The 26,847-nt window shown below is 43.2% G+C and overlaps 1 protein-coding gene across 1 annotated transcript in view; it reads right to left on the reverse strand.

Annotated features, from left to right (window-relative positions):
* The window catches only part of LOC311131998 (adhesion G protein-coupled receptor A3-like), a 49,401-nt gene extending 22,860 nt beyond the window's left edge, over positions 1-26,541 (reverse strand). Inside the window, exons 1-2 of the mRNA XM_084165161.1 lie at positions 25,423-26,541; positions 10,907-10,978 (exon numbers count right to left, since the gene is read on the reverse strand). Of these exons, the coding sequence (XP_084021287.1) occupies positions 10,907-10,978; positions 25,423-25,646 (296 nt within the window). The 5' untranslated portion in view covers positions 25,647-26,541. The remainder of the gene's footprint in view (positions 1-10,906; positions 10,979-25,422) is intronic.
* Between the last annotated feature and the right edge of the window lie 306 nt (positions 26,542-26,847).

Below are 26,847 nucleotides of genomic sequence, written 5' to 3' on the forward strand. Positions count from 1 at the left end.
AGAATGATGGAGGACACTGTTCTTGGGGACCTTCAATGCTGCAGAAATGTTTTGGTACCCTTCCCTAGATCTATGCCTCAACACAATCCTGTCTCGGAGCTCTATGGACAGTTCCTTCGACCTCATGGCTTGGTTTTTGCTTTGACATTCACTGTCAACTGTGGGACCTTATATAGACAGGTGTGTGCCTTTCTAAATCATGTCCAATCAATTGAATTTACCGCAGGTGGACTCCAATCAAGTTGTAGAAACATCTCAAGGATGATCAATGGAAACAGGATGCACCTGAGCTAAATTTTGAGTCTCATAGCAAAGGGTCTGAATACTTATGTAAAAAAGGTATCTGTTTTTTATTTGTAATATATTCGCACAATGTCTTTTGCTTTGTCATTATGGGTTATTGTGTGTAGATTGATGAGGAAAAACATTAATTTAATCCATTTGAGAATAAGGCTGTAATGTAAATGTGGATAAAGTCAACAGGTCTGAATATTTTCTGAATGCACTGTACATTCAGAGACCACATAAGGTCAAAGAGACTAAGGCCTACACCCAAGAGACAGTTTTTAGCTACAATTTTAGCAGAATGAATGACTGTAAACTGAAATCCCACTGCCACTCACTCACCCCGTTGGCCCCTGGTGCTTTGGTACTTCTATGGTACTTCTTTACAGAGAGTATAACTGCATGGTCAATTCCCCCATATCCAGTGGGACTCTCACCCACTCAGACACCTGTGGCAGGGGCACAAGACCCCCCCATCAATCAGGGCTCCTCTGCCCAGTCACTGAAAACCGTGGGTCCCCAGGGGCCCCACACACAAAGGGCCCCGCCACGCTTCGTCCTGGACTGAGTTCAAAAGGCAGCACGGTCACAGATGCCTGCTAGCGCCTAGCGCTCACCTGCGCCGCCACTGCCGAGTCACTCATTACGATCTGTGTTTCAAAAGACCTCGCAGGTCGCCACCTGAGCCCCCACACAAAGGCCGCTGGGTAACTGACTGAGCTGTTTGATGTTGAGGAGCTGTCATCTGGCTGGAGGGGGATTGGAAGGCAGAGCTACACATGGATCATAGGAGCCTAGCTATTGCTTTTGATGTGCATTGGCAAAATTGGCTTTCCTATAGAGGGGTGTTGAAAGAAAAATGGAAAAGAGGGAAGGCCGAAAAAAGAATGATCTTTGAAATCATCAAAATTGGATGAATTGGTGCCTCTAGGGCAATTCAAAAGGGCCGATTGAGGGCCTTTTTATTAAATAATGTGTTTGCTTTCTATAATTGTGTATTGCTTTTAGTGTATTGATGTGAATATTAATGTGTATTATTGATGTGTATAATGTATTATTGATGTGTGTAGTGATGTGTATACAGGGCTCATCTGTGATATAGACCTTGGTCTCAGCATGACTCCCTGTCAAAATAAAGGTTTAATAAAAAAAAAATAACGAGGCACAAATGGAGCACCTTTGACCACCTGTAAGAGGCTAGAAAGGGAGCATCTTTGTACTTGCTTACTGTGCCGGATGGTACTTTTACCCTACTAATAATTTCTCCACAGCCAATTCTGTTCTCCCGTCTAAATACCTTCCAAAAGTTTCACTTTGAAATGCTGCTGTTGCCATCGCCAAAACTAGCTGAGGTCTTTATCCAACTGTTTGATGTTGGTGACCATAGTAAATCAACAGAGGGGAAAAATATCACAAGTGGTAGAATAGCAGATTAACCACAGTCCCGACTGGGGGAGGGTGTTCAACAAGGCAAAAGTTCGGTTCACATTTATTCATGCCTTGATCAGGCTTGATGATGCCAAGGTGGGACCGGTGCCAGCCAAATGACCGGTGTCAAACGTCAGTGGGGGCAGCCCACAGCTTAGCACCAAAGCCAATCCCAATCTACTGAGCCTTTCATTTCCTCAAAGAGTAGTGCTGGAATGCTGTCAAAGGGTGAAACAGTCCACACATTTTTCTGGACTTTCTGTGATTCCAATTCCTAATGTTCGTCCTGTGGTTTTCCTAAACTGACAGCTTTGTGTGATCGGTTCTGTGGCGTCTTGGAAGGGGGAAAGAATGGTCTTTGTTTGGTGGATTACGTTAAGCGAGTCACTGAAAGGTTTTGTTTCTGATCTGTTTTTGTCAGTTGTTTAAGAAGCTGGTTGACCTACATCTTCTACTGATTGACTGTCAAGTTGTCACAGACATGACTAAGATGCAATTTCAGGGGTGGCATCCATGTATTGGAAAATAAAAATCGGACAAATCCAACACTATCACCTTTGTCTCTGCACTCCACTGGCAGAAATATCAGTAAAAGTGCAGAAAATAAAAGCATTTGACGTTTCCTTTTTAGAGAAGCAGAATAACTTGTGGATAACATGTGGGGGGAGTCGGGTAGCGGTGGAGGTAGACCACGTGCAACCTATCCCAACTCCCCCTCAGGTTCCAAAACTGCCGACCACAAACGACCTGGCACATTTCAAACTCCCTTTGCAAGAACACGCTAGGCCTGCTTGCCATACTAAAATAAAAATTACTGGATAATGGAGTCTGAATTCATTTACCTCAGAGTACTTTAGGGGGTTCCAGAATTCTCCTTGTGCTCAGCCTAGATCGAACCTGAGGTTCTGTAGAAGCCTCTGCAAGCATTTTGGAAAGATGTAGAAACACAGCAAAATGCACTGTTCACTATAAGAGCACAGCAGCTACTGACAAACATTATAGGCTTGTCATTTGGATGGTGGAAAATGGCACAAGTAATATTAAAGCCAGATTGTTTCTTTGGCAGGTTTCTAACAAGTATACTCTACCAAATCTGTCACAAAGTTTATTTTCAAGGTGAAAATTGCTGTTACAATCAAGAGAAATTGCTGATGTTGAAAAAAGGTTGTCTGCTGAAACAAAATTATGGATGGTTCCTTGTTAGCAGAACACAAGATCACACTCATTCTCAACTTTGAGAGTTCTCACTCCACCTCAGTCCAGTTAAGTGAGTTAAACAGAAATGTCCCTCACCATACTTTTTTATACTTGTTTAACCTGAGTATATCTTTATCTTATGCAATGTTGATAACCTACAATTACACAATCTTTACAGTTCGCTTACATGCATAACAGACTAGCATTCCTCATATACTGTCATTCCCCATAGTAATGGTTCCTTTTGAAACTCAAAACCTCTCCAGTCCTTCCAAAAAACAAGACATTATCCCTGCTTCATTCGTAATAATAACCATTCCCTCTGCCTTGACTCCGTGTCAGCTTTGGGAGAGAATTACCATGCGAAAGGGGCTAGCTTGGGTGATCATGGGAGTTGATTATTGACTTCAGGAAGCAGAGGAGGGAACATGCCCCGATCCACATAAACGGTACTGCAGTAGAGATAGGGCTGTGGCGGTCATAACATTTTGTCAGCCGGTTATTGTTATGCAAAAGATTGCTGGTCTCATGGTAATTTACCGTTAATTTACATAAATAAGTTTAGCATCTCCAGGCCTGCACACATACAAGCCACTGATGCACACCTTTGGAACATCTACAGTGAGGGAAAAAAGTATTTGATCCCCTGCTGATTTTGTACGTTTGCCCACTGACAAAGAAATGATCAGTCTATAATTTTAATGGTAGGTTTATTTGAACAGTGAGAGACAGAATAACAACAAAGAAATCCAGAAAACGCATGTAAAAAAATTATTTGCATTTTAATGAGGGAAATAAGTATTTGACCCCCTCTCAATCAGAAAGATTTCTGGCTCCCAGGTGTCTTTTATACAGGTAATGAGCTGAGATTAGGTGCACACTCTTAAAGGGAGTGCTCCTAATCTCAGTTTGTTACCTGTATAAAAGACACCTGTCCACAGAAGCAATCAATCAATCAGATTCCAAACTCTCCACCATGGCCAAGACCAAAGAGCTCTCCAAGGATGTCAGGGACAAGATTGTAGACCTACACAAGGCTGGAATGGGCTACAAGACCATCGCCAAGCAGCTTGGTGAGAAGGTGACAACAGTTGATGCGATTATTCGCAAATGGAAGAAACAAAAAATAACTGTCAATCTCCCTCGGCCTGGGGCTCCATGCAAGATCTCACCTCGTGGAGTTGCAATGATCATGAGAACGGTGAGGAATCAGCCCAGAACTACACGGGAGGATCTTGTCAATGATCTCAAGGCAGCTGGGACCATAGTCACCAATAAAACAATTGGTAACACACTACGCCGTGAAGGACTGAAATCCTGCAGCGCCCGCAAGGTCCCCCTGCTCAAGAAAGCACATATACAGGCCCGTCTGAAGTTTGCCAATGAACATCTGAATGATTCAGAGGAGAACTGGGTGAAAGTGTTGTGGTCAGATGAGACCAAAATCGAGCTCTTTGGCATCAACTCAACTCGCCGTGTTTGGAGGAGGAGGAATGCTGCCTATGACCCCAAGAACACCATCAAACATGGAGGTGGAAACATTATGCTTTGGGCGTGTTTTTCTGCTAAGGGGACAGGACAACTTCACCGCATCAAAGGGACGATGGACGGGGCCATGTACCATCAAATCTTGGGTGAGAACCTCCTTCCTCAGCCAGGGCATTGAAAATGGGTCGTGGATGGGTATTCCAGCATGACAATGACCCAAAACAAACGGCCAAGGCAACAATGGAGTGGCTCAAGAAGAAGCACATTAAGGTCCTGGAGTGGCCTAGCCAGTCTCCAGACCTTAATCCCATAGAAAATCTGTGGAGGGAGCTGAAGGTTCGAGTTGCCAAACGTCAGCCTCGAAACCTTAATGACTTGGAGAACATCTGCAAAGAGGAGTGGAACAAAATCCCTCCTGAGATGTGTGCAAACCTGGTGGCCAACTACAAGAAACATCTGACCTCTGTGATTGCCAACAAGGGTTTTGCCACCAAGTACTAAGTCATGTTTTGCAGAGGGGGTCAAATTATTTCCCTCATTAAAATGCTAATCAATTTATAACATTTTTGACATGCGTTTTTCTGGATTTTTTTGTTGTTATTCTGTCTCTCACTGTCTTATGGCTTGGGGGTAAAAGCTGTTTAGAAGACTCTTGGACCTAGACTTGACGCTCCGGTACCGCTTGCCGTGCGGTAGCAGGGAGAACAGTCTATGACTAGGGGGGCTGGAGTCTTTGACCATTTTTAGGACCTGATGCACTGTTGGAGCTAGAAACACAAGCATTTCGCTACACCCGCAATTACATCTGCAAAACATGTGTATGTGACCAATACAATTTGATGGTAGTTAGCAAGTCGGGTACTACAAAGGCATGTCCAGAGTGCATAAAAGGAGATTACCGTGACTCAACCGTCACTTTGAATTTCTGGATAAGAGCGTCTGCTAAATGACGTAAATGTAAATGTACTGCAGTCATGACTCATAATAATAATAGTCACCGCAACAGCCCTAAGTAGAGAGAGTCACACGTTAAGTTCCTCGGCATCCACATCATCGAGGACTTGTTGTGGACCAACAACACCATCAATTGTCAAGAGGGCGCAACAGCATCTCTACTTCCTAAGGCAGCTGAAGAAATTCTGCATGCGGCCCCGGGTCCTGTCCAAATACTACCACTGCACCATCGAGAGCGTCCTGACCGGTTGCATCATGACCTGGTACGGGAACTGCGCCATCCACAACCACAAGGCCCTTCAGCGGGTGGTGAAGACAGTCCAGTACATCACTTGGACCGTGCTCCCACCCATCCAGGACATCTACTGAAAACGGTGCCTGTGGAAGGCACGCAGCATTATCAAGGACCCCACAAACCCCATCCACGAGCTGTTCTCTAGCTTACCGTTGAGCAGATGATATTGGAGCATAAGGTCTGATACCAACAGGCTCAGAGACAGTTTCTATCTACAAGCCATCAGACTGCTGAACACTTGAACTGGACTGACCACCTGCTATAATTCTCCGCACCTTAGCACACACCCACACAGACGTACACATATACACTGAGTGTACAAAACATTAAGAACACCTGCTCTTTCCATGACATAGACTGACCATGTGAACGCTATGATTCCTTATTGATGTCACCTGTTAAATCCACTTCAAATCAGTGTAGATGAAGGGGAGGAGACAGGTTATAGAAAGATTTTAAAGCCTTAAGACAATTGAGACATGGATTGTGTATGTGTGCCATCCAGAAGGTGAATAGGCAAGACAAAATATTTAAGTGCCTTTGAACGTGGTGTGGTAGTAGGTGCCAGGCGCACCGGTTTGAGTCAAGAACTGCAATGCTGCTGGGTTTCACACTCAACAGTTTCCCGTGTGTATCAAGAATGGTCCAACACCCAAAGGACATCCAGCCAATGGCAGGCCAGTGGTCGAAAACGGGTCATTGATTGATAGAGGACAAAGGAAGCTGACACGAATTGTGCAGAGCAAAGACGGGCTACAGTTACTCAATTGACAGTCCAGTACAACTTTGGTGCCCAAAGACCCATAAAAGAATGCACAACTCATCGTACCTTGACACGAATGGGGTATGGCAGCCGACAACCTTACAGAGTTCCACTTCTTTCAGCAAAAAACAAGAAACTGTGGTTGCAGTGGGCTAAGGAACGAAAACACTGGACACTGAAGAATTCTAAAAACCATTGCCTGGCCTGATGAATCCCGGTTCCTGCTGTTTCACGCTGATGGGAGGACTAATGTATGGCGAAAACCACATGCATTCATCACGCCGCGTGTCAACATTGCTGGCTGATGGTGGTGGTGTGATGGTGTGGGGTGGGTTTTCACACATTGGGCCCCTTGATAGAAATGGAGCAATGTTTGAATGCCACTGGATATCTGAACATCATAGCCAATCAGGTGCATCCCTTCATGACAGCAGTTTATCCATCTGCAAATTGATTTTTTTCAGCAGGATAATGCCCCATGCCACATGGCTAGGATTGTCCAGGTATGGTTCCACGAACATGACAGTGATTTCAGCTTACTGCAGTAGCCTGCCCACTCACCAGATCTCAATCCAATTGAGCATCTGTGGGATGCGATGGAACGAGCTATTCGGAGTAGAGATCCACTACCAGCCACCTTGACACAACTGTGGGAAGCATTGGAGTTAACAAGGGACGATGTATGCTATGCATATCCCGTACATATGACTAATAAAACGCATCTTATGCAATGTTGATAACCTACAGTTACACAATCTTACAGTTCTCTTACATGCATAACAGACTAGCATTCCTCATATCCTGCCATTCCCCATAGTAATGGTTCCTTTTGAAACTCAAAACCTCTCCAGTCCTTCCAAATAACAAGAGATTATCCCTGCTTCATTCGTAATAATAACCATTCCCTCTGCCTTGACTCTGTCAGCTTTGGGAGAGAAATACCGTGCGACAGGGGCTAGCTTGGGTTCATATTACTGTGTATGAAAAAAATAAAAAAAATGTATGCACTGGATAAGAGCGTCTGCTAAATGACTAAAATATTTAAATTCAGTGGACCTCATCTCATGCCAGGACACATTTGGCCCTCACAAAACACTGTTGTTGCCACAGTTACCTTGCGATTTCAAGGCCAGGGCTGGAGAGGGCTAATCAATCCCCCCCCGCCTGCCACACAACCAGCTGAAATCCCAAAACGCACCACTGCACACAGACAGATAGACCGAAGCAGAGGAGAAACCCCCTTTTTGTGGGCTGTGGTCTGAGAAAGGAGGGAGTGTGCGGAGGAAGGCTGGGGGGGGGGTATCCAAGCGCATCACTGCATGCAAACAGACCAGGGCACAGAATTCTTCTTTTTTTGTAGTCGGAGGAGAGAGGGAGGGAGGGAGAGGGGAGGAGGAGGGAGGGAGGGAGTTGGAAGGCAGAAAAGTGGGGATGCTTCAACATGCAGCCGGGCTGGCATTGTGTGAATCCCTCTGCCGACACCTCTGGCCTTGGCTTGGCTTCATTAGAATGACAAAGCAAAGAGTTTCACTGGATGAGGGGGGGGGGGTTGGTTGAGGAGGAGGGAAAGCACAATGGGAGCTGCTTTCTAAGGTAAATGTGCCACTGGCTACACGCTTCTTCCACCCAGAGAATGAACTCGCTAGCCACAGCGACTGCCCGTATACTAGGCATTAAGATGAAGTGAAGAGCATTAAAAGACTTCCTCTGCGTTGGAGGATCAAAGACGTTTACACTCAGCGTCAGAAAAAGCCCCCGGTTTATCTTACGGCCTTCCACTCCGAAATTCTAACATCTGACCCACTTATAAAAACCAGGAGGAAAGCTCTCCCCAAATCCATAAACAATCTGGGAGCGGATGTCTTATTAATACGGCAAGGGAGTCAGGTGAGATCAGGCATGTGGCTGGTCTAAGCATAACTCCAAGAAATACGGAGTATGACGTGCATTCATTGCAGCGCAGTGATATTCTAAAGCAAATCTATGCCTAGGTACATTCTAGGTAAAACTCTCAACCTTTTATCACTGTGACCCAACATTAGGGGATACGTTTGTTCTACCCAACCTTCAACTGCTTGGCTATGGCTTCCGAACCAATACCAGATGGCTGACTGTGGCCAAAAAAGGCTTCAAGTACCTCCCACGGACAGACTCATGGCCCTTTTAACAAGACCTGGAAAAATTACATGGAAAATATGCCCTTAAAATTCCCCATCGATGCAGTCATCTGTTACCGTAGCCTTGGGTAAAAGCTTGGCTATTAATGGTCTGGTTATTTTATCTGCATGAAGCCATTCCGAAGCGATAAATCACCAGAGGTCCATAACACACGAGCTGAGAGCATTTCCTCGGAATCTCGGGGGAAACAGGGGCGGTGGGATTCCAAACTCCAAAGCCAGACGCTTTGCGCTGTGGCAGGAACGCTGAATTTCGGCAGGCTCATGCCATCGTTCCGAAGCACATTCAATATTGATAGAGCACAGAGTACACCACCTCAATAAATGTCTTTGCTGCCTATTGACAGGGAGGCAGAGAAAGTAGAGCAGGCCTACTCTCCGCTCTCTGCATTGCTCTCCTCTAGCCTTCGCTCTTACTTTCTGCCTCATCTATCTTTCTTTTGCATTCTTTCTCTTGCTCTCTTTCTAACTCTCACTCTAACTCAAAGCAATAGGTCAACTTTCAACTAAGCTAAATTCTACTTCACTAACAGGTATGAATAGCTTATGGAATCATTTTTATTCCCATTAGAATCACTAGATATTCTTCTGACTTCTGAAAAAAACACTTCAAGAAATTCCTGGTGTGTGGAACAAGCTCGGATTGGATTCTGTCGTCATAACTGCAATACAGGACAAGGACCACTGCCCCTAGAAAAGTCTATAATAAATAAAGCACGTCCCCAAGCTTTACTTAAGCAATAAGGCACGAAGGGGTGTGGTATATGGCCAATAAACCACGGCTAAGGGCTGTTTGTCACGGTTTCGGCCGAGGCTGCCTCTCTTCCTTGCTCGGGCAGGCTTCGGCGTTCGTCGTCTCCGGAATACTAGCTGCCACCGTTGCATGTTTCTATGTTCGTTTGCTTTTGTCTGATTGTTGTCACACCTGTTATCATTTAGTGTCATTAGTGTCCTATTTAGTTCTCGTTGTGTTTGTCAGGTGTTGTGTGTGATTGTTTTACTGTCGTGCCGGTAGGCTGGATATTTACTGTTTGCTCGGTTGAGCTAGTTTGCTCCTTAGTTTTGGAGTATTTTGTCGCACCTGTTTGTGCGCTTGTGTTTACGCCTACGTGCGGAGCTTTTGCCTCAGGACATTTATTTCGTGTTTGTTTTGCTGTGCCTCACTAAAGTCTGTTGGACTAACGTACTGCGTCCTGCGCCTGATTCCACCCACACCCACCTACATCTACCTTGACACTGTTCTTATGCACGACGCAACGTGGAGTGCTTGGATACAGCCCTTAGCCGTGGTATATTGGCCATATACCACAAACCCCCGAGGTGCTTTATTGCTATTATAAACTTGTTACAAACATAATTAGAACAGTAAAAATAAATGTTTTGTCATACCCGTTGTATACAGTCTGTTATAAACCGGGTGGTTCGATCCCTGAATGATGATTGGCTGACAGCCGTGGTATATCAGACCCTATACCACAGGTATGACAAAACATTTATTTGTAATGATGAAATTACGTTGGTAAACAGTTTATAATAGCAATAAGGCACCTCTGGGGTTTGTGGTATATGGCCAATATACCACGGCTAAGGGCTGTGTCCAGGCACACCGCGTTGCATCGTGCATAAGAACAGCCCTTAGCCGTGGTTTATTGGCCATATACCACAAACCCCAGAGGAGCCTTATTGCTTAAATATACCACAGCTTTCAGCCAATCAGCATTCAGGGATTGAACCACCCTGTTTATAATATGGTATATATAGTAAGAGTGATGGAGTTTGTTTAAGACTCACTGAAAGAAAGCCGGCACATTCCGGAAGTACTGTCCTACTAAGAGCATCCCATTGTCCGACAATAGTTAACCCTGGAGGCCATACCTATTTTTAACCCTCTCTAGTACCATCCCTCCAGTCCTCAACCACTGACTGGTATTATTAACCTAGGCTAAGTGCTGGATGCCTCCTGATTGTGTGTGACCTGGATGTTCTGTTGGCATGAAGCAAACGTGCATTTCATATGGCCCCTGCTTCTTCTAAATCCACTGGATTGTCATGCAGGATCTCTGTACTGACTGGTTGTCAGTTGCATTCGATGTGCAGTATATATGTGTCTTGTCAAAGAGGATGTGGAGAGCAAAACGTGATTCTAGATATCGATTGACACATTGCAGTGTTATTCCTTTTTTTTGTGGTGGCCACGATTTAAATGCATATAGGGGAAACAGCATGGGATGAAAGCCATAAATGACACTCATTGTTGATTCTGTCATGATCAGAGCTTGTGGGAAACATGAGAATATTATGAAAAATAATAATACTCACAATCTTTCCAAAGTAGACAGCCCGATGAAGGATCCATTCCTCAATTCCTGAATTTTGTTGTTGCTTAAAATCCTGTGAAGAAAAAACAAAATGTATCGATCACTAAGAGAGTGTCTACATCAATAAGAGGACACCACAAAAGACAACATTTGAACTAGAAATGTACAGCAGCTTTCAGCAGTAAGTAGTATTAGTAGAATTTCAACTAAACTACATTTTGCATACTAAAACTTGCTCATCACCCAACAAGTAGGAGTCTACTATGGAAATGTTTAATTCCATCAACACTGAAAGAAAGCCAAGCTCTAGTAATCCCATCCCATTGTCCCTCAACCATCCATTCATGGAATGCTCTCTAGTGCCAGGAAGAGGAGAGGGGAAAACAACTTTATCTTCTGCCCATCATGTTCTTTCATGATGCTAAATTGGTAGCATGTGTCTCTACAGGGTACAGTTCATCCAGGTAGGCGAGATGCGATAACGTCTGTTGCATACTTTCCGTCAACCCTCTTCCGCTTTGATGTTTAAAGGTATATTAATCTGATCCAAAAATGCGGTGACTCACTTTGAGATTGTTTCCAGAGTGCCACATGAAGTCATTTGATGTAACGTTATACACTTGATCGTAGACACCGGCAGTTCAGGTGACTGGTCTCGAACTTCAATAATGATAGATGCGTTGGAAACCAGGCATTATCGTTTCATAGGGGATAGATCCACAAGTCACTGGTGTTGCTGAATCTAGGTTCAGACTAGTCCAAGTCGGGGTAACAATGACTCAATGAAAGTATTTTTTATTTGTCTGAGAAATTGGATCTCTACATAGTAAGATGCATCACATCACATAAATGGGGGCTTCAGCCAAAAGCATCAAATATTGGCAGAGAAAATGTCCTGTCAGAAGAGCATACATTTTCAGTGTTAGATATCGCATAAGATAAGCAAAGAGCTGTCCAATTTTAACCCCAAAGTACAAATTCTACTTGCCCTGTGCTAGACACCCCAATTCGCACCCTCTCCCCAGAAGGCTTAGTAATTGAATAGTGATGTTTCCTCCTGTGGGGAGAACCAACTGGCTTGTGTTGTGGTCGCCCTATTTCTTTTACTTTCGGGAGGGGATGTGGTGGGTCACACACAACCAGTACCCACAACCCCCAGCCAGATTGGAGTCATTATGGGTGTTGAGGGCTAGCTTTATTACAGGGTTGGCCGGTGAAGACTATCGATATTTTCTCTTCCCTGCTCCCAACCCCTCAGAGAGGAAACACAAACAGTTCCTGTGTTTCACGACTGGCCCTGTGGCCCGTGCATTCTTCTCTGCGTGCTGAAACTCCAGATGTCTGGGCTTGGTGAGGAATGAGACTGCAAAGTCTATCACTGCTCTCGACACGTACTGATGATTTAGGCAGAGCCACAGGGGACTCGCACAAAGTGCTTGGGTCGAGAAAATCTCATTTGCATTGAGGAATAACTGGTCTGACCCAGATTTATATAGCCTATGATGCATTATCGTATGGTTTAGGGAGGGATGATTTAAATTCCAGTGTGAATACTAAGTAAAGTACATCAATGGCTTTTTTACAGATGATTATGAGCACAAAGTTGAAAGGAATTCATGCTTTGAATGAATTATGTTTATCTATATATTTGGGGGGGGGGGGGGGGGGGGGGGGGGGGGACTTTCTCTGCTGCTCATACCAGGAACATGGAACCGACAGACATGGCAGCGCTGCTTCTAGCTCATAAGCAACTCTGCAGTATTTTGTTTTTTTGTGTGTTATTTCTTAGATTATTAGCCCAGAACGTTTTTTGTGTTATTACATACAGCCACAAGCATTTCGCTACACCCGCAATAACATCTGCTAAATATGTGTATGTGACCAATGACATTTTATTTTATATTGATACATTCAAAACTTTAAGTGCACAAGTTCAATATATTTTCTCTCTAAGGACCTAAGTGATATGTAGGCACATGCAGCTCCAATTACAGCTTTGTTTATCCCCAAATATATGATATTTCCATAGAAAACCGCATAATTGGGTTTACACTGTATATTCAGAATTAAAGACAGCACAGCTATATTACAAAACACACACACACTCTTAGGAATTATTCAAGTCTGGTTGGATAAATATGCACTTCCAACCTTGTGACTCTCCAACTGTCAAAATACATCTGTGTAAGAGGCTTCTCCTGAGAGTCATGAGCTCTGTTCTCCTGCTCTCCCTCCCTCCCTCCCTCTCTCATTGCGTCTCTCCCCCCCTCCCTCATTGTGTCCCTCCTCTCTCTCTCCCTCCCTCCCTCCCACCCTCCCTCTTCCTCATCATGACTGGTGTGTGACCTCAGTGCGAGGGGAACTGCTTAGCTTGCACTACTGCAAAGAAACCTGTATATAGTTTAACATAAAGTACTACCTCTGAACAATGTGTTTATAGTTCTGCTGTCTGAGCACTCATACCATTCACATATTCATTGGGATAAGGGTTCTGCATTGTAGATACATACAGTTGAAGTCGGAAGTTTACATACACCTTAGCCAAATACATTTAAACTCAGTTTTTCAAAATTCCTGACATTTAATCATAGTAAAAATTCCCTGTCTTAGGTCAGTTAGGATCACCACTTCATTATAAGAATGTGAAATGTCAGAATAATAGTAGAGAGAATGAATTATTTCAGCTTTTATTTCTTTCATCACATTCCCAGTGGGTCAGAAGTTTACATACACTCAATTAGTATTTGGTAGCATTGCCTTTAAATTGTTTAACTTGGGTCAAACATTTCGGCTATTCTTCCACAAGCTTCCCACAATAAGTTGGGTGAATTTTGGCCCATTCCTCCTGACAGAGCTGGTGTAACTGAGTCAGGTTTGTAGGCCTCCTTGCTCGCACACGCTTTTTCAGTTCTGCCCACAAATGTCCTATAGGATTGAGGTCAGGGCTTTGTGATGGCCACTCCAATACCTTGACTTTGTTGTCCTTAAGCCATTTTGCCACAACTTTGGAAGTATGCTTGGGGTCATTGTCCATTTGGAAGACCCATTTGCGACCAAGCTTTACCTTCCTGACTGATGTCTTCAGATGTTGCTTCAATATATCCACATAATTTTTGTTTTTGTTTCATCAGACCAGAGGACATTTCTCCAAACAACACAATCTTTGTCCCCATGTGCAGTTGCAAACCGTAGTCTGGCTTTTTTATGGTGGTTTTGGAGCAGTGGCTTCTTCCTTGCTGAGCGGCCTTTCAGGTTATGTCGATATAGGACTCGTTTTACTGTGGATATAGATACTTTTGTACCTGTTTCCTCCAGCATCTTCACAAGGTCATTTGCTGTTGTTCTGGGTTTGATTTGCATTTTTCCCACCAAAGTACGTTAATCTCTAGGAGACAGAACGCGTCTCCTTCCTGAGCGGAATGACAGCTGCGTGGTCCCATGGTGTTTATACTTGTACACTATTGTTTGTACAGATGAACGTGGTACCTTCAGGCGTTTGGAAATTGCTCCCAAGGATGAACCAGACTTGTTTTCTGAGGTCTTGGCTCATTTCTTTTGATTTTCCCAAGATGTCAAGCAAAGAGGCACTGAGTTTGAAGTTAGGCTTTGAAATACATAAACAGGTACACCTCCAATTGACTCAAATGGTGTCAATTAGCCTATCAGAAGCTTCTAAAGCCATGACATCATTTTCTGGAATTTTCCAAGCTGTTAAGGCACAGTCATCTTAGTGTATGTAAACTTCTGACCCACTGGAATTGTGATACAGTGAATGATAAGTGAAATAATCTGTCTGTAAACAATTGTTGGAAAAATGACTTGTGTCATGCTCAAAGTGCTAACCGACTTGCCAAAACTATAGTTTGTTAACAAGAAATTTGTGGAGTGGTTGAAAAATTAGTTTTAATGACTCATTTTACATTGGCGGCAGGTAGCTTAGTGGTTAAGAGCATTGTGCCAGTAACCGAAAGGTCGCTGGTTCTAATCCCCGAGCCGACTAGGTGAAAAATCTGTCGATGTGCCCTTGAGCAAGGCGCTTAGCCTTAATTGCTCCTGTAAGTCGCTCTGGATAAGAGCGTCTGCTAAATGACTTATTATATTATATTATTTACATTTTAGTCATTTAGCAGACGCTCTTATCCAGAGCGACTTACAGTTGCATACATTATTTTATTTTTCATACTGGCCCCCCCATGGGAATCGAACCCACAACCCTGGGACTCCAACCTAAGTGTATGTAAACTTCCGACTTCAACTGTAAATCATGCACTGAAGAACCATATCTAGAAAAGGTGGACAATCTTGTGGCAGTCTAGACACCATTGACCAATTCACAATGTGTTTGATCTGCAGAGGGCAAGTGCCTAGAGACAAGTGTCTGCTTCTCAGTTTACGTTTGCGTCTGGGAGTGTTTACGTCTGTGAGCGTCTCTATACGTCTGGGAGCGTCTATATACGTCTGGGAGCGTCTATATACGTCTGGGAGCGTCTATATACGTCTGGGAGCGTCTATATACGTCTGGGAGCGTCTATATACGTCTGGGAGCGTCTATATGTCTGAGAGGGAATAGGTGTCTGCATTCGGAGTGTCACACTAGAAGCGTACTTAGCATCTGAAATCAGCACCACCTGTAGGTTGTCTCCGTCTCCCATTTGACTAATAGCTTCCTGAGTGTCTGCCCTGTTAAATTCCTCAGGGCTCAGGGGCAGAGGAGGGGAACCACCCTTATCTTGATGCAAAGATAAAACCGCCTTGAGCAAGAGCCAGGAACAAAGAGCAGTGGGATCCACACAAATCTCACGTAATATGCACTAATGTACTAGGGACTGAAAATCACAAGAATTGTAGCCTATAATCACACAAACTTTGACATCAAACCCAACCATCTCCATTGTTTGACCAACATTTCACCAAACCCATTGTGATAATTCTGTTCTTTGCGCGCTCTTGGAGTGAAGCAAAGAATTCAAAGACAAAAACACAATCTATATTACAGTTATTCTTTCCCAGAAGGGGCCTCTCAGTCTTGAAGCTAGGTTTGCACTCTTTTTGCATGAGAAAATCCAGCCTTTGAATTGCACCAGCCTCAGGTTAAAGCACAAAGTTAACCAGGGATTGAGTAAAAAAGCCAGCCACTATACAACCCCCTCAAAGGCAGTCGGCAAGAAAAGTCAACTGGTGCTCTCTCAACACTTTAGAGCCATAACCCTTTAGAAACACAGGGGTAAGAAGTTTCTGACTGCAGTTGAGCTCATAAAACCCCTCCTAAAGTGACTCTCATACTACCTTCCCATAGGATTTATGGTATTTTGCCTGTAAAAAATAAAATAAAATAAATTGGGCAATGTTTATTTGACCCCCTTACAAAACATTTTTACCACATTCTTGCCTGCATACACATTGTTATACCTCTAGTGCACATGCCATCATCGAGTGGTAGTAGTGGTGTGCAGATGTGGGTGGGTGTCCACTTTAATAAATCATTTTACATTTTAGTCATTTAGCAGACGCTCTTATCCAGAGCGACTTACAGTTAGTGAGTGCATACATTTTTCATACTGGCCCCCCGTGGGAATTGAACCCACAACCCTGGCGTTGCAAGCGCCATGCTCTACCAACTGAGCTACATGGGGCACGAAATCCATTGAATATACACCGTCAAAAACAAACCCATTATTAATTTGTCTAGGCAGGTCCTAAGAAACATAAGACTAATAAAACGTATTTTCAAAACAATAGAAGAATGGCATAGAGTTGAATTATGTTACGTCCAAATGAATGAAATCAATTGTTAATTATTTTGTTAATTAAACAGACAAGACACCCCTACCCCGATCACGGTCAACACACATATTTTGTAGTAAGAATATAACAGAATAAAATACAAATAATATTTTTCCCACACAACTTGTGTCATGGGAACGTGTGGAACCGCTGTCATATACAAAAATGTTTTAAAATGTATTTTAAAACAGAGCCCAAGCCCATGCTTTTCGTCTCTTTCCTACCCTCACTCCACTTTGTTAGGGAGCAGGTGTAGGGTCTTACATTGAGAGTATCTTCATCATGATACCGATAGAAAATAATAGCAATCCTATTTTCAAAAGCATGTGAGTCTCCTGTTCATATTTCACAACCTCCGCTGGCTTTTGGAGTTGCCTTTACGCTATCGAGCTAAATAATAGGCTATATTATTGCATGCTAAATGTTTCTGATCAGTGATAGATGAGCAAACGAATAGATGAGCTATAACCAATTAACCAAATAGAAACCAATTAACCAAATAGCCTATACAGATAGAGATTCAGTGAAACAAAGTCACATTGATTGAGTCAAATCAGTGAAGTCACAGGCTTTTGGTCAGGAGTAGGCCTACGCTACTAAGCCACTGCGAGTGAAGAGCAAAATAATCCACTTGTTAAACTACATTTTGGCAAATGGTTTTCATAAATGAGCCAACTAGACAAGATGACCATGAGCAGCTTCACCTCAACGTACAGTAGCTAACATTTCCCTAGCCTAATTATAGCCTAACCAATATCCAAACGGAGATTCAATGAAAACCAAAAGCTGACATTGATTGACTTGTCAAGACGAGTCCCCACGCTTGTGTCAAAGCAGCGCGATGGCGTTGACCACACGCGGGTAGGCTATTGCTTAGAACGTATTACTACGATTGGATGACTTTGGGAGTTTCAGTAAGCAACTATTTGATACATGCCTTCAATTGCATTAACCTACTTTAGTCCAATATTTTCATCATTCAGTGATATTTATTCCCGCAGTAATTCTTTATGGATCCATCAAGTAGTGGTTAAGAAAACAGTGCATGCTTGGTTTAGCAACCATCAAGAGTTTAAGAGCATAGTGCGTGCCGATGGCGCCTCAGCATTACAGCTACGTTTCACACTAAGCCGTAGGCAGAAGTTTACCGAAATGATTACTAGGTCTTAGGCAGAAATAATTGTTTCGGCTTTGATACTGGCAATACCTTTCAGAAAGGAAAAGGCAGAAAATAGTTGGCGGTATGGTAAAGTTGGCGGAAAAACGTCTTTATGCGGCAGGTAGCTTAGTGGTTAAGAGCGTCGTGCCAGCGACTGAAAGGTCGCTGGTTCTAATTCCAGAGCAGACTAGGTGAAAAATCTGTCCATGTGTCCTTGAGCAAGGCACTTAACCCTAATTGCTCCTGTAAGTCGCTCTGGATAAGAGCGTCTGCTAAATGACTAAAAAATTGTTTTTAAATTATGAAAGGGATATCAGGGTTCTGCTGGTGAAACAAAAGGAGGGGTCAATAGCTGTAGTGTTGCTGAGCTTCAGAGGAGCCTTACTTTTAGCTGTCAATATTTTTATTACCAAGGGAAAACTATGAACATTCATCAAAAGTAACTGATTCCGATATAAGGGCAGGCACTTGTAAGGCTCAATTGTAGCTTGGGAGACCATAAGGATACTATCCGAAATTTGCCATTGATTAGTCCTTAATTAAGTTATGACCTGGAAGTGTCTTCTGCAAAATTAAGGCCTGACCACTGTCTCCCATTTGGAAGACAAAGGCCTCGTCTTTGAAAGAATTAACTTTTGTTAGGCCAGAGCTGAAAAGGACACTTTCATTCAAGCACCAAATATGCTGTGTCACTCTCCCGCAGTTACAAGCCTGAAAATATCCCCTTTCAATTCCAGTAAGCCACAGTATAAGAACGTATAGAAAATGGTCACCTTACAGCTCCTTTAGGTATACACGGTGCCAACAACCAATTACAGGGCTGACAGCCAAATGAATAGAAACCAAGAACTGGGGCCTTCCAGATACACAAACAGGAAGGCCCATGTCCTTGTACGGATATTCAGATGCACATACATAAGACAAATGTATAGCCTATGCTTGAATCAACTTGAGGCCCAAGTATGGTCTGGCAAACCAAATGCTTAACAGGTCTGAGTGCGTAATGAGAGGTTGTGAGCTGCTTGGCTGTGAACACTCAACCGCCGGTCCCTGAATGACCTTTGGGATTTTGTTATCTTCTCCAAACATCACACAACAGCAAAGGGAAACACGGAGAGCGTTGCTTTAACCCAAATGCTTGCCTGAAAAGCAAAACAAACCTTTCTCGCCACCGGACATGCATGACAGCGTACTCCTGGGTACTAGTTCCACAAGCACTTCAAAGGCTGCCGGCCTGCCAACTTCGCTTTTTAGGAGGAGCATGTAGGAGCAGCTAAATAAATCAAACGAACGACAGAAGGATTCTACCTTCAGATTCCACAGCAATTTTAAATTCAGCACACTCAAATTGAAAAGACAATATCAAATATAGAGGTAAGAGAATGTGCATCTGTAGGTCTATAAATTACTTGTCTTTGCTAGGGCCGGGACGATACCAGTATTGTGATACTTGTTAGTATCGTGGCAAGGAAACAAAACACAAAGTGGATTTAACTTCTTTAGGAAAGCAGCCCTACTGTTGGAAACGAACATGTTGTCATCCAGAGTCACATTTATTTATTTTCCGAGACCAAAGAGTTTGGTCTCCTTCGTGTTTTCATTTTTGACCTGAAAATAAATATTGCGATACTGGTATCGTCACAGCCCTTGTCTTTGTAATATGTTTTACATTTAACATTTTAATATAAATGTATTTTACAGCAAGTCTCAAGTCAAACTATTCTGAGTAAGCTACTCCATTCTAAAAACATGGTCCAATGGCATTCACTGCAGGTTAAGTCTTCAGGAAACTGGACGCATACCGGGCCGTCCCCCATGATTCCCTGCTGCGAACCGTGCAATTACTGCTGTTGACTGTGTTGTCAAATTACACTGGCTTTTCCTGCAGTACGAGGAAATCCCTGTCTCTTCCTGACATCAATCCCACACTCCTTGGTGGAGGTGGACTCTGGGCTACAAGCATTTCACTACACCCGCAATAACATCTGCTAAAGACGCGTATGTAACAAATACAATTTGAGTTGATAGTCAAGCACAGGTGCCTGCTAGGAAGGATCCCATTGACACTCAACAAGTCTCTCGAAGAAATATGAGCTCTACTGTTGCTGTACACCAAGAACAGCAGGCTTATATATGGTTCCACGCTGTGCTAATATAGGCTGAAACATGAACAGGTTCAGCCTAACACACATGCAGTTGCACATAAACTCAGCAAAAAAAGAAACGTCCCTTTTTCAGGACCTTGTCTTTCAAAGATAATTTGTAAAAATCCAAATAACTTCACAGATCCTCATTGTAAAGGGTTTAAACACGGTTTCCCATGCTTGTTCAATGAACCATAAACAATTAATGAACATGCACCTGTGGAACGGTCTTTAAGACACTAACAGCTTACAGACGGTAGGCAACTAAGGTCACAGTTATGAAGACTTAGGACACTAAAGAGGCCTTTCTACTGACTCTGAAAAAGACCAAAGGAAAGATGCCCAGGGTCCCTGCTCATCTGCATGAACATGCCTTAGGCATGCCGCAAGGAGGCATGAGGACTGCAAATGTGGCCTCCTGTGAGACGCCTAAGACAGCGCTACAGGGAGACAGGACGGACAGCTGATCGTCCTCGCAGTGGCAGACCACGTGTAACAACACCTGCACAGGATCGGTACATCCGAACATCACACCTGCGGGACAGGTACAGGATGGCAACAACAACTGCCCAAGTTACACCAGGAACGTACAATCCATCCATCAGTGCTCAGACTGTCCGCAATAGGCTGAAAGAGGCTGGACTGAGGGCTTGTAGGCCTGTTGTAAGGCAGGTCCTCACCAGACATCACCGGCAACAACGTCGCCTATGGGCACAAACCCACCGTCGCTGGACCAGACAGGACTGGCAAAAAGTGCTCTTCATTGACGAGTCGCGGTTTTGTCTCACCAGGGTTGATGGTCGGATTCGCATTTATCGTCGAAGGAATGAGCGTTACACCGAGGCCTGTACTCTGGAGAGGGATCGATTTGGAGGTGGAGGGTCCGTCATGGTCTGGGGCGGTGTGTCACGGCATCATCGGACTGAGCTTGTTGTCATTGCAGGCAATCTCAACGCTGTGCGTTACAGGGAAGACATCCACCTCCCTCATGTGGTACCCTTCCTGCAGGCTCATCCTGACATGACCCTCCAGCATGACAATGCCACCAGCCATACTGCTTGTTCTGTGCGTGATTTCCTGCAAGACAAGAATGTCAGTGTTCTGCCATGGCCAGCGAAGAGCCCGGATCTCAATCCCATTGAGCACGTCTGGGACCTGTTGGATCGGAGGGAGAGGGCTAGGGCCATTCCCCCCAGAAATGTCCAGGAATTGCAGGTGCCTTGGTGGAAGAGTGGGGTAACATCTCACAGCAAGAACTGGCAAATCTGGAGCAGTCCATGAGGAGGAGATGCACTGCAGTACTTAATGCAGCTGGTGGCCACACCAGATACTGACTGTTACTTTTGATTTGGACAGGGACACATTATTCCATTTCTGTTAGTTACATGTCTGTGGAACTTGTTCAGTTTATGTCTCAGTTGTTGAATCTTGTTATGTTCATACAAATATTTACAAATGTTAAGTTTGCTGAAAATAAACGCAGTTGACAGTTTTTTTTTGCTGAGTTTATATTCGCTCTTCACACGACACACATGAAATTAGCCCACTGTGCGGAAGAAAGGGGCAAAGGTTATAAACGCAGCAGGCTTGATTTTGCACAACTCTTTTCTGACAGAGCTGTTTGTGTCAACGCATTTGTCATTTCCTCTCGGATTACTTTGGCATGCAGTATCAGTTGGAGTGCAAATGCTGGGAATACAGCACTCATCCTTTCTCGACAGAGAGGCATTCAGCAGCCTGAACCCAGAGAGAGCCACGCTGGAGAACTGGATGCATTCCACAACAGGGTCGCCAAATACACTCCCTATAAGCACAAAGGAGCTTGACTTTTAAGCCAATCAAACTCTTCCAACCATTTCAATTTCAAACGATGGCCAATTGTAACATTGTTCTAAATTGGAGTGATTAGTTACACTGACCAAAATGTCTACAAGATTTTTGTTGATGATTGAAGAAAATGTCCAACTTGTCTTAGTTACTTTGTTTCATTCAGAGAACTGCTCAGTTTCAATTCAGACAAGAAACAGGAAGTGTGTGGGTCAAAGAGAGGGAAGGTCGATTATGATTACTGGGCTCTAATTACACAAGTTGAATCACTGCATCGGACCAAGTCTTTAATTTGCAGAGAAGCAGGCGTGTCAATAGACTATTTCAAATCTCCCAAATAACAAGTCTGGAAAGGGAACCCATGGCAACGATGCACCAAATCAACACATTTAGAACATGTTATGATTGTTTAGCAGACCCCAGACCTGTGGTTTAGGAGTTAAGGCTGGATAAGATTGCGTCAACTCTGTCCAGAAACGTCCATTATCTTCACAAGCCAGAGGTAACTCTAGATAAATAAACGATTGGCCTGAGATAATGGTGGTGATCTAACACTAAAACCAACAAACATTTATTTACCCACAATGGTGAGTCTGTCATAGGACATCTTGACATAGTAAATTCACTGGGGAAAAGTTGAAAAGTCCACAAAACAATCATTTTCTGGGGTGTGCTCAACCAGAAGTTAAAGAACTATCTTGTTGGTAGTCAATTGATCAACAAACAGAATACTATCCAAATGTTTTAGATTAAGGTTGGATTTCCTTACAATATCAACTTTGTTTCCGGCGCTTTCTCTCCTCACAACTTTAGCTTTTGGGGCCAGGAGGGCAGAGTGAACTTGTTGCTCTCACAGAGCAAAAAGGGCTGGGACCTACAGTGTCCAGGTAGGGGGAAGTGATTGATTTTCAGGGTCAGGGAAGGTCGAGCAGAACAGCAGGGACCATGCCTGTGATCGGGCCAGTCCAGGCCCACTGTGTCTAGACTAGAGCTGGGAATTGCCAGGGACCTCATGATACGATATTATCAAGACACTCGATTCTCACAATTCTACACTATATGTATTGCTGTTCGATACTGTGATTTTATTGCGATTCAATGTTCGAAACATATTGCTCACCATATTTCTGCTGCAGAGGGACAAGAAAGAGCCATAAGAAAAATAATTTTGATCAGTCATGGAAATAAAAGTGCTGAAAACAAATTGGCTCCCTATTTTAAAAGAAGATGGAGAACAAGCTATAAAGGAAAAATACTGGAGTTTTGGTGCAGGTACAGCCAACTAGCGCAAAAATTATATTGTGATATTGTCAAAACTATACATCGTCTAAAATAATATCCTGATATGTAACTATATCGATTTTTCACTAGTCCAGACCGCTGTCAACCCTTCGGCAGGACACCGAGAGAGGTTGTAAACCAGCCCCTAGACCACCACATCTCCGGGAGAGGCCTGACGATTTTACAGGCCGTAAATAAACACCACCCAAATGTAGCGGTTAAAAGGAGAGCTCAGTTTCATGGTCACTCATTTGGACAGAGTTGCAGCGAGTCTATTTGACGAAGACCTTGAAACCCTGAAGACCTACCCACATTATTCCTGAAATCTGTTTACAAAAACATTAAGAGACCCATGGGAAGTTTAGTGGGAAACCCATAGGAATGCCTGAGAACTTAATTATCCCTCTTGGTCTGCGGTGGCCATCTTTCAGACCTTAAATCATGGAGCTTGGTTCAATGCTCAAGACATGAGGAATATGTTTCCCTTCCCAATCAATCACTGTCGGGCAGAACAAAATGATGGCCCTCCAAGCGGTTCAGCCTATTTTAACGCATACAGAAATATCACATACCATGACGGAGGTAATAATATCTCAATCAGTCACTTACTTAACCAACGTCAGGCCAAGTGAAAGTAGCTAAATAATCCTTGAGGAAAGACAAGCTTCTTTGGAAGAACTTAAAAAGTATGCTGGAAAAGCAACTGTCTATGCACAAGGCCTACTTTTAACAAATTCCACAGAAAATTTTACAAAAACACATTTACTTGAAGAATGAAGAACAGTGCGGATACAAAGTTTGGTAACAGATTGACGGTTTGTGCTGTTTCCATCTTATAGGCCATTCCAAGGCAATTGTAGAGTACTGGTGTAAGGAACTGATGTTCTTGGCTAGTGTAGACTCAAAAACACTGCTTCAGTCTTGTCTCCATCGGGGTGACTGCATGTGCAATAGGCTGCGGTGGTTTAATGGTATGCACAGTGTGGTTGCATTATACAAACAGCTGCATGCATCGCATATGTTGTGGCAATGACATGAAATACAAAACTGTTACCAACCACACATTAGATGCCTTCAACAATAACTCTCACTGCATGTCTGCTTAGCCCAGGGGCGGACTGGCCATCTGGCAATACGGGCTTAAGGTATCAGCATGCTTCAGTTCGGCTGAAGTACTAGCATACTCCGGTAAAAGACCTTCGCTTGAAAAAGGAGAAAAAAGCGTCAATAGTGCTGTTTGTCCATTTAGAATTAATCTAAGATAACTCAAGAAATCTGTCATTAATTTTAACGTTTTTCACGAGATCTTAGTTGCGCAATTTTGCATCTGACTAAGATGTTTGGTGCAGTGCTTCTCAAGTGAAATGTTTTGCATGAGGACGAGTCATCTCTCTTTAAATGACAACAGGCAATTCATTGAAGAAGCCCTACTGTTGACCACTTCGGCTACCGGCTTCGGATGCCTCGAGAAAAAAATGTGTGCCAGAACAGCCTAAATAACCCCATGCCTAAGTCCAAAACGAACAAAAACGTTTAAAAAATGCCTATATAAACACCCTTTGGATGCCATACAATTATATACTACATTTACAATTATGAAAAGGTATTTTGGTCTAAGACATTTTCATCATACAGGACTAGATTATAGTGTGACATGACAATGACATCTGTTACATACGGTTTATATGTAAAGGATACTATTAGTGTATGCAGCTGACAAGGGACGGGTGTGGAGGTGACAACACAGCTACAAATAGTGACCTCTGCATCTTTACGTCATTTAGCAGACGCTCTTATCCAGAGCGACTTACAATTAGTGAGTGCATACATTTTTTTTATACTGGTCCCCCGTGGGAAACGAACCCACAACCCTGGCGTTGCAAACGCCATGCTCTACCAACTGAGCTACACGGGACTACAAAAGTCCTTTGTTATGGACATGGTAACTATATTTGAGCTGTAATGTACAGTATATGTATGTCAGTAGTTGAAATCATCAGCAGATAGTGATTAACCCCAACAAGGTCAGACTAGAACCAACAATATATAGTTGGCTTTAGCCTATTGGAAGAATTATGCATGACCTCAGTTAGACCCTCACTTATCAATAGTCATACGTAAAAATACAAATACATATTGTGTTAGCCTGAAAGTTGAATAGGTTTCTCAATACACAGGCCCAACAGACAATAAATTGCAGGTAATAAGCAAGGCAAATATTTGGCAGCATGGTTCTTTCTGTGTGCCCAAGCTGTTCCAAACAAGGGGACAGCATCGTCATTATTTTGTTGTTGCCAAACAGGCCTATTGATTTATACTTACAAAGTGACTGTTCTGTTGGGAAAGGAGTCCTGGGGTAACACCTGATGGAGTTCCATATTGCTGCAGACCACTTTCCTATCCGCCGTGGCCACCGACGGTGTGCTTTTCCCTGCGCTTTTTGAACGTTCGTCATATGATTTACAGTCAGATGATACCGCAGAGCCATTGCCTCCGAGTAGCAAAACAAATAACAATTGCAACAAATCAACTGCACATACCCTCATTTTCAAAATATATTCCAAGATAATTAGGCTACTGTAGCATTGGAAAGAAAATAATATATTAATATCAAGTAGCGCAGAAGGCTGGGATTTGTGTGTGTACTATAAAATGGCCTGGCTCTTTCTGTAAATAGGGTAAGCCAAAACGTCCCTTAGAATACCCGGACAGTTTTAGTCATGTTGCAAACATCTTGTCCACTATAATGTGGATTTGGATTTCCTTCTCCATTTCTTGCAAAGGTTTCGATTAATGTGTTCGGCGTCAATCAATCCGAGAGAGGGTCTGTACATCCTTTGTTTGCCAAACAACACGATTTATAATTCCATTTCGTCATAAAGTCTTTGCAGCCTTACGAAAAAAAGATAAAACAACTGTTCACTTGTAATTGTAACGATATTTCTGGGTTACACAATGTAACTTCAACGATTGAGAAAATGTGTTCTTTGTTGCCAATAGCGCGGATCTAATTGAGAATTTGCCTACTCCACCAAGAGACAGCTGCAGTCATCCCAAGATAACACACTCTAATTTCAGGAAATTTGATCACGCCTTAGCTTTAAAAACGTTCTCCTTAAGATAACTGATCCCGAGAGACGTAGACTGGGACACTTAAACAGCATTACAACTAACTAAAACAGCTGTAAGCAACTTTTCACTTTAGTGGCGCCCATCGACTCCTGTTGTTGGTGCAAAAGGAAATCATGGGACATCTCCTAAAAAAACGAAAGCAAGAAACATAATCCCATTCCGAGTTAGTCAGTAATCTTGTGTTTAAATCTGAGTTAAAGTGGGTCCCTTCCAAGTTTGAGTAAATATCCAGAATTGCTGTCCTTGACTTTCAATTGGAGTGACCACGTCTCCCTCTCTCTGAAAGTACTCCTTGGCTTTCTTTCCATTGAGAACTCTTCTCCCACAGTCCTGCCCCGGGCTCCATGTTGCAATTCCACCCACTGACGTCACTCTATAAAGACCGCCTCTTTCTCCGATTCTATCTGAGCAGGTTTACGTTTGATCTACCGTTAATACAAATAAGTAAGACAATACTGTCTAGAAAAAGCATAATGTTGCACTTACATCAGCAGTTATACTTCAAACGACGCCTCTCCATACAGTTGATAGGTTGGCTATTTGTTTTACATTTCATGGAAAATATTGTCTTATGAATTGCCTAGAATTTTTTTGTGAAAAATATCATCCAGGATT

Source organism: Coregonus lavaretus, assembly GCF_964263955.1.
Source record: "Coregonus lavaretus genome assembly, chromosome: 7".
NCBI lineage: Eukaryota > Metazoa > Chordata > Actinopteri > Salmoniformes > Salmonidae > Coregonus > Coregonus lavaretus.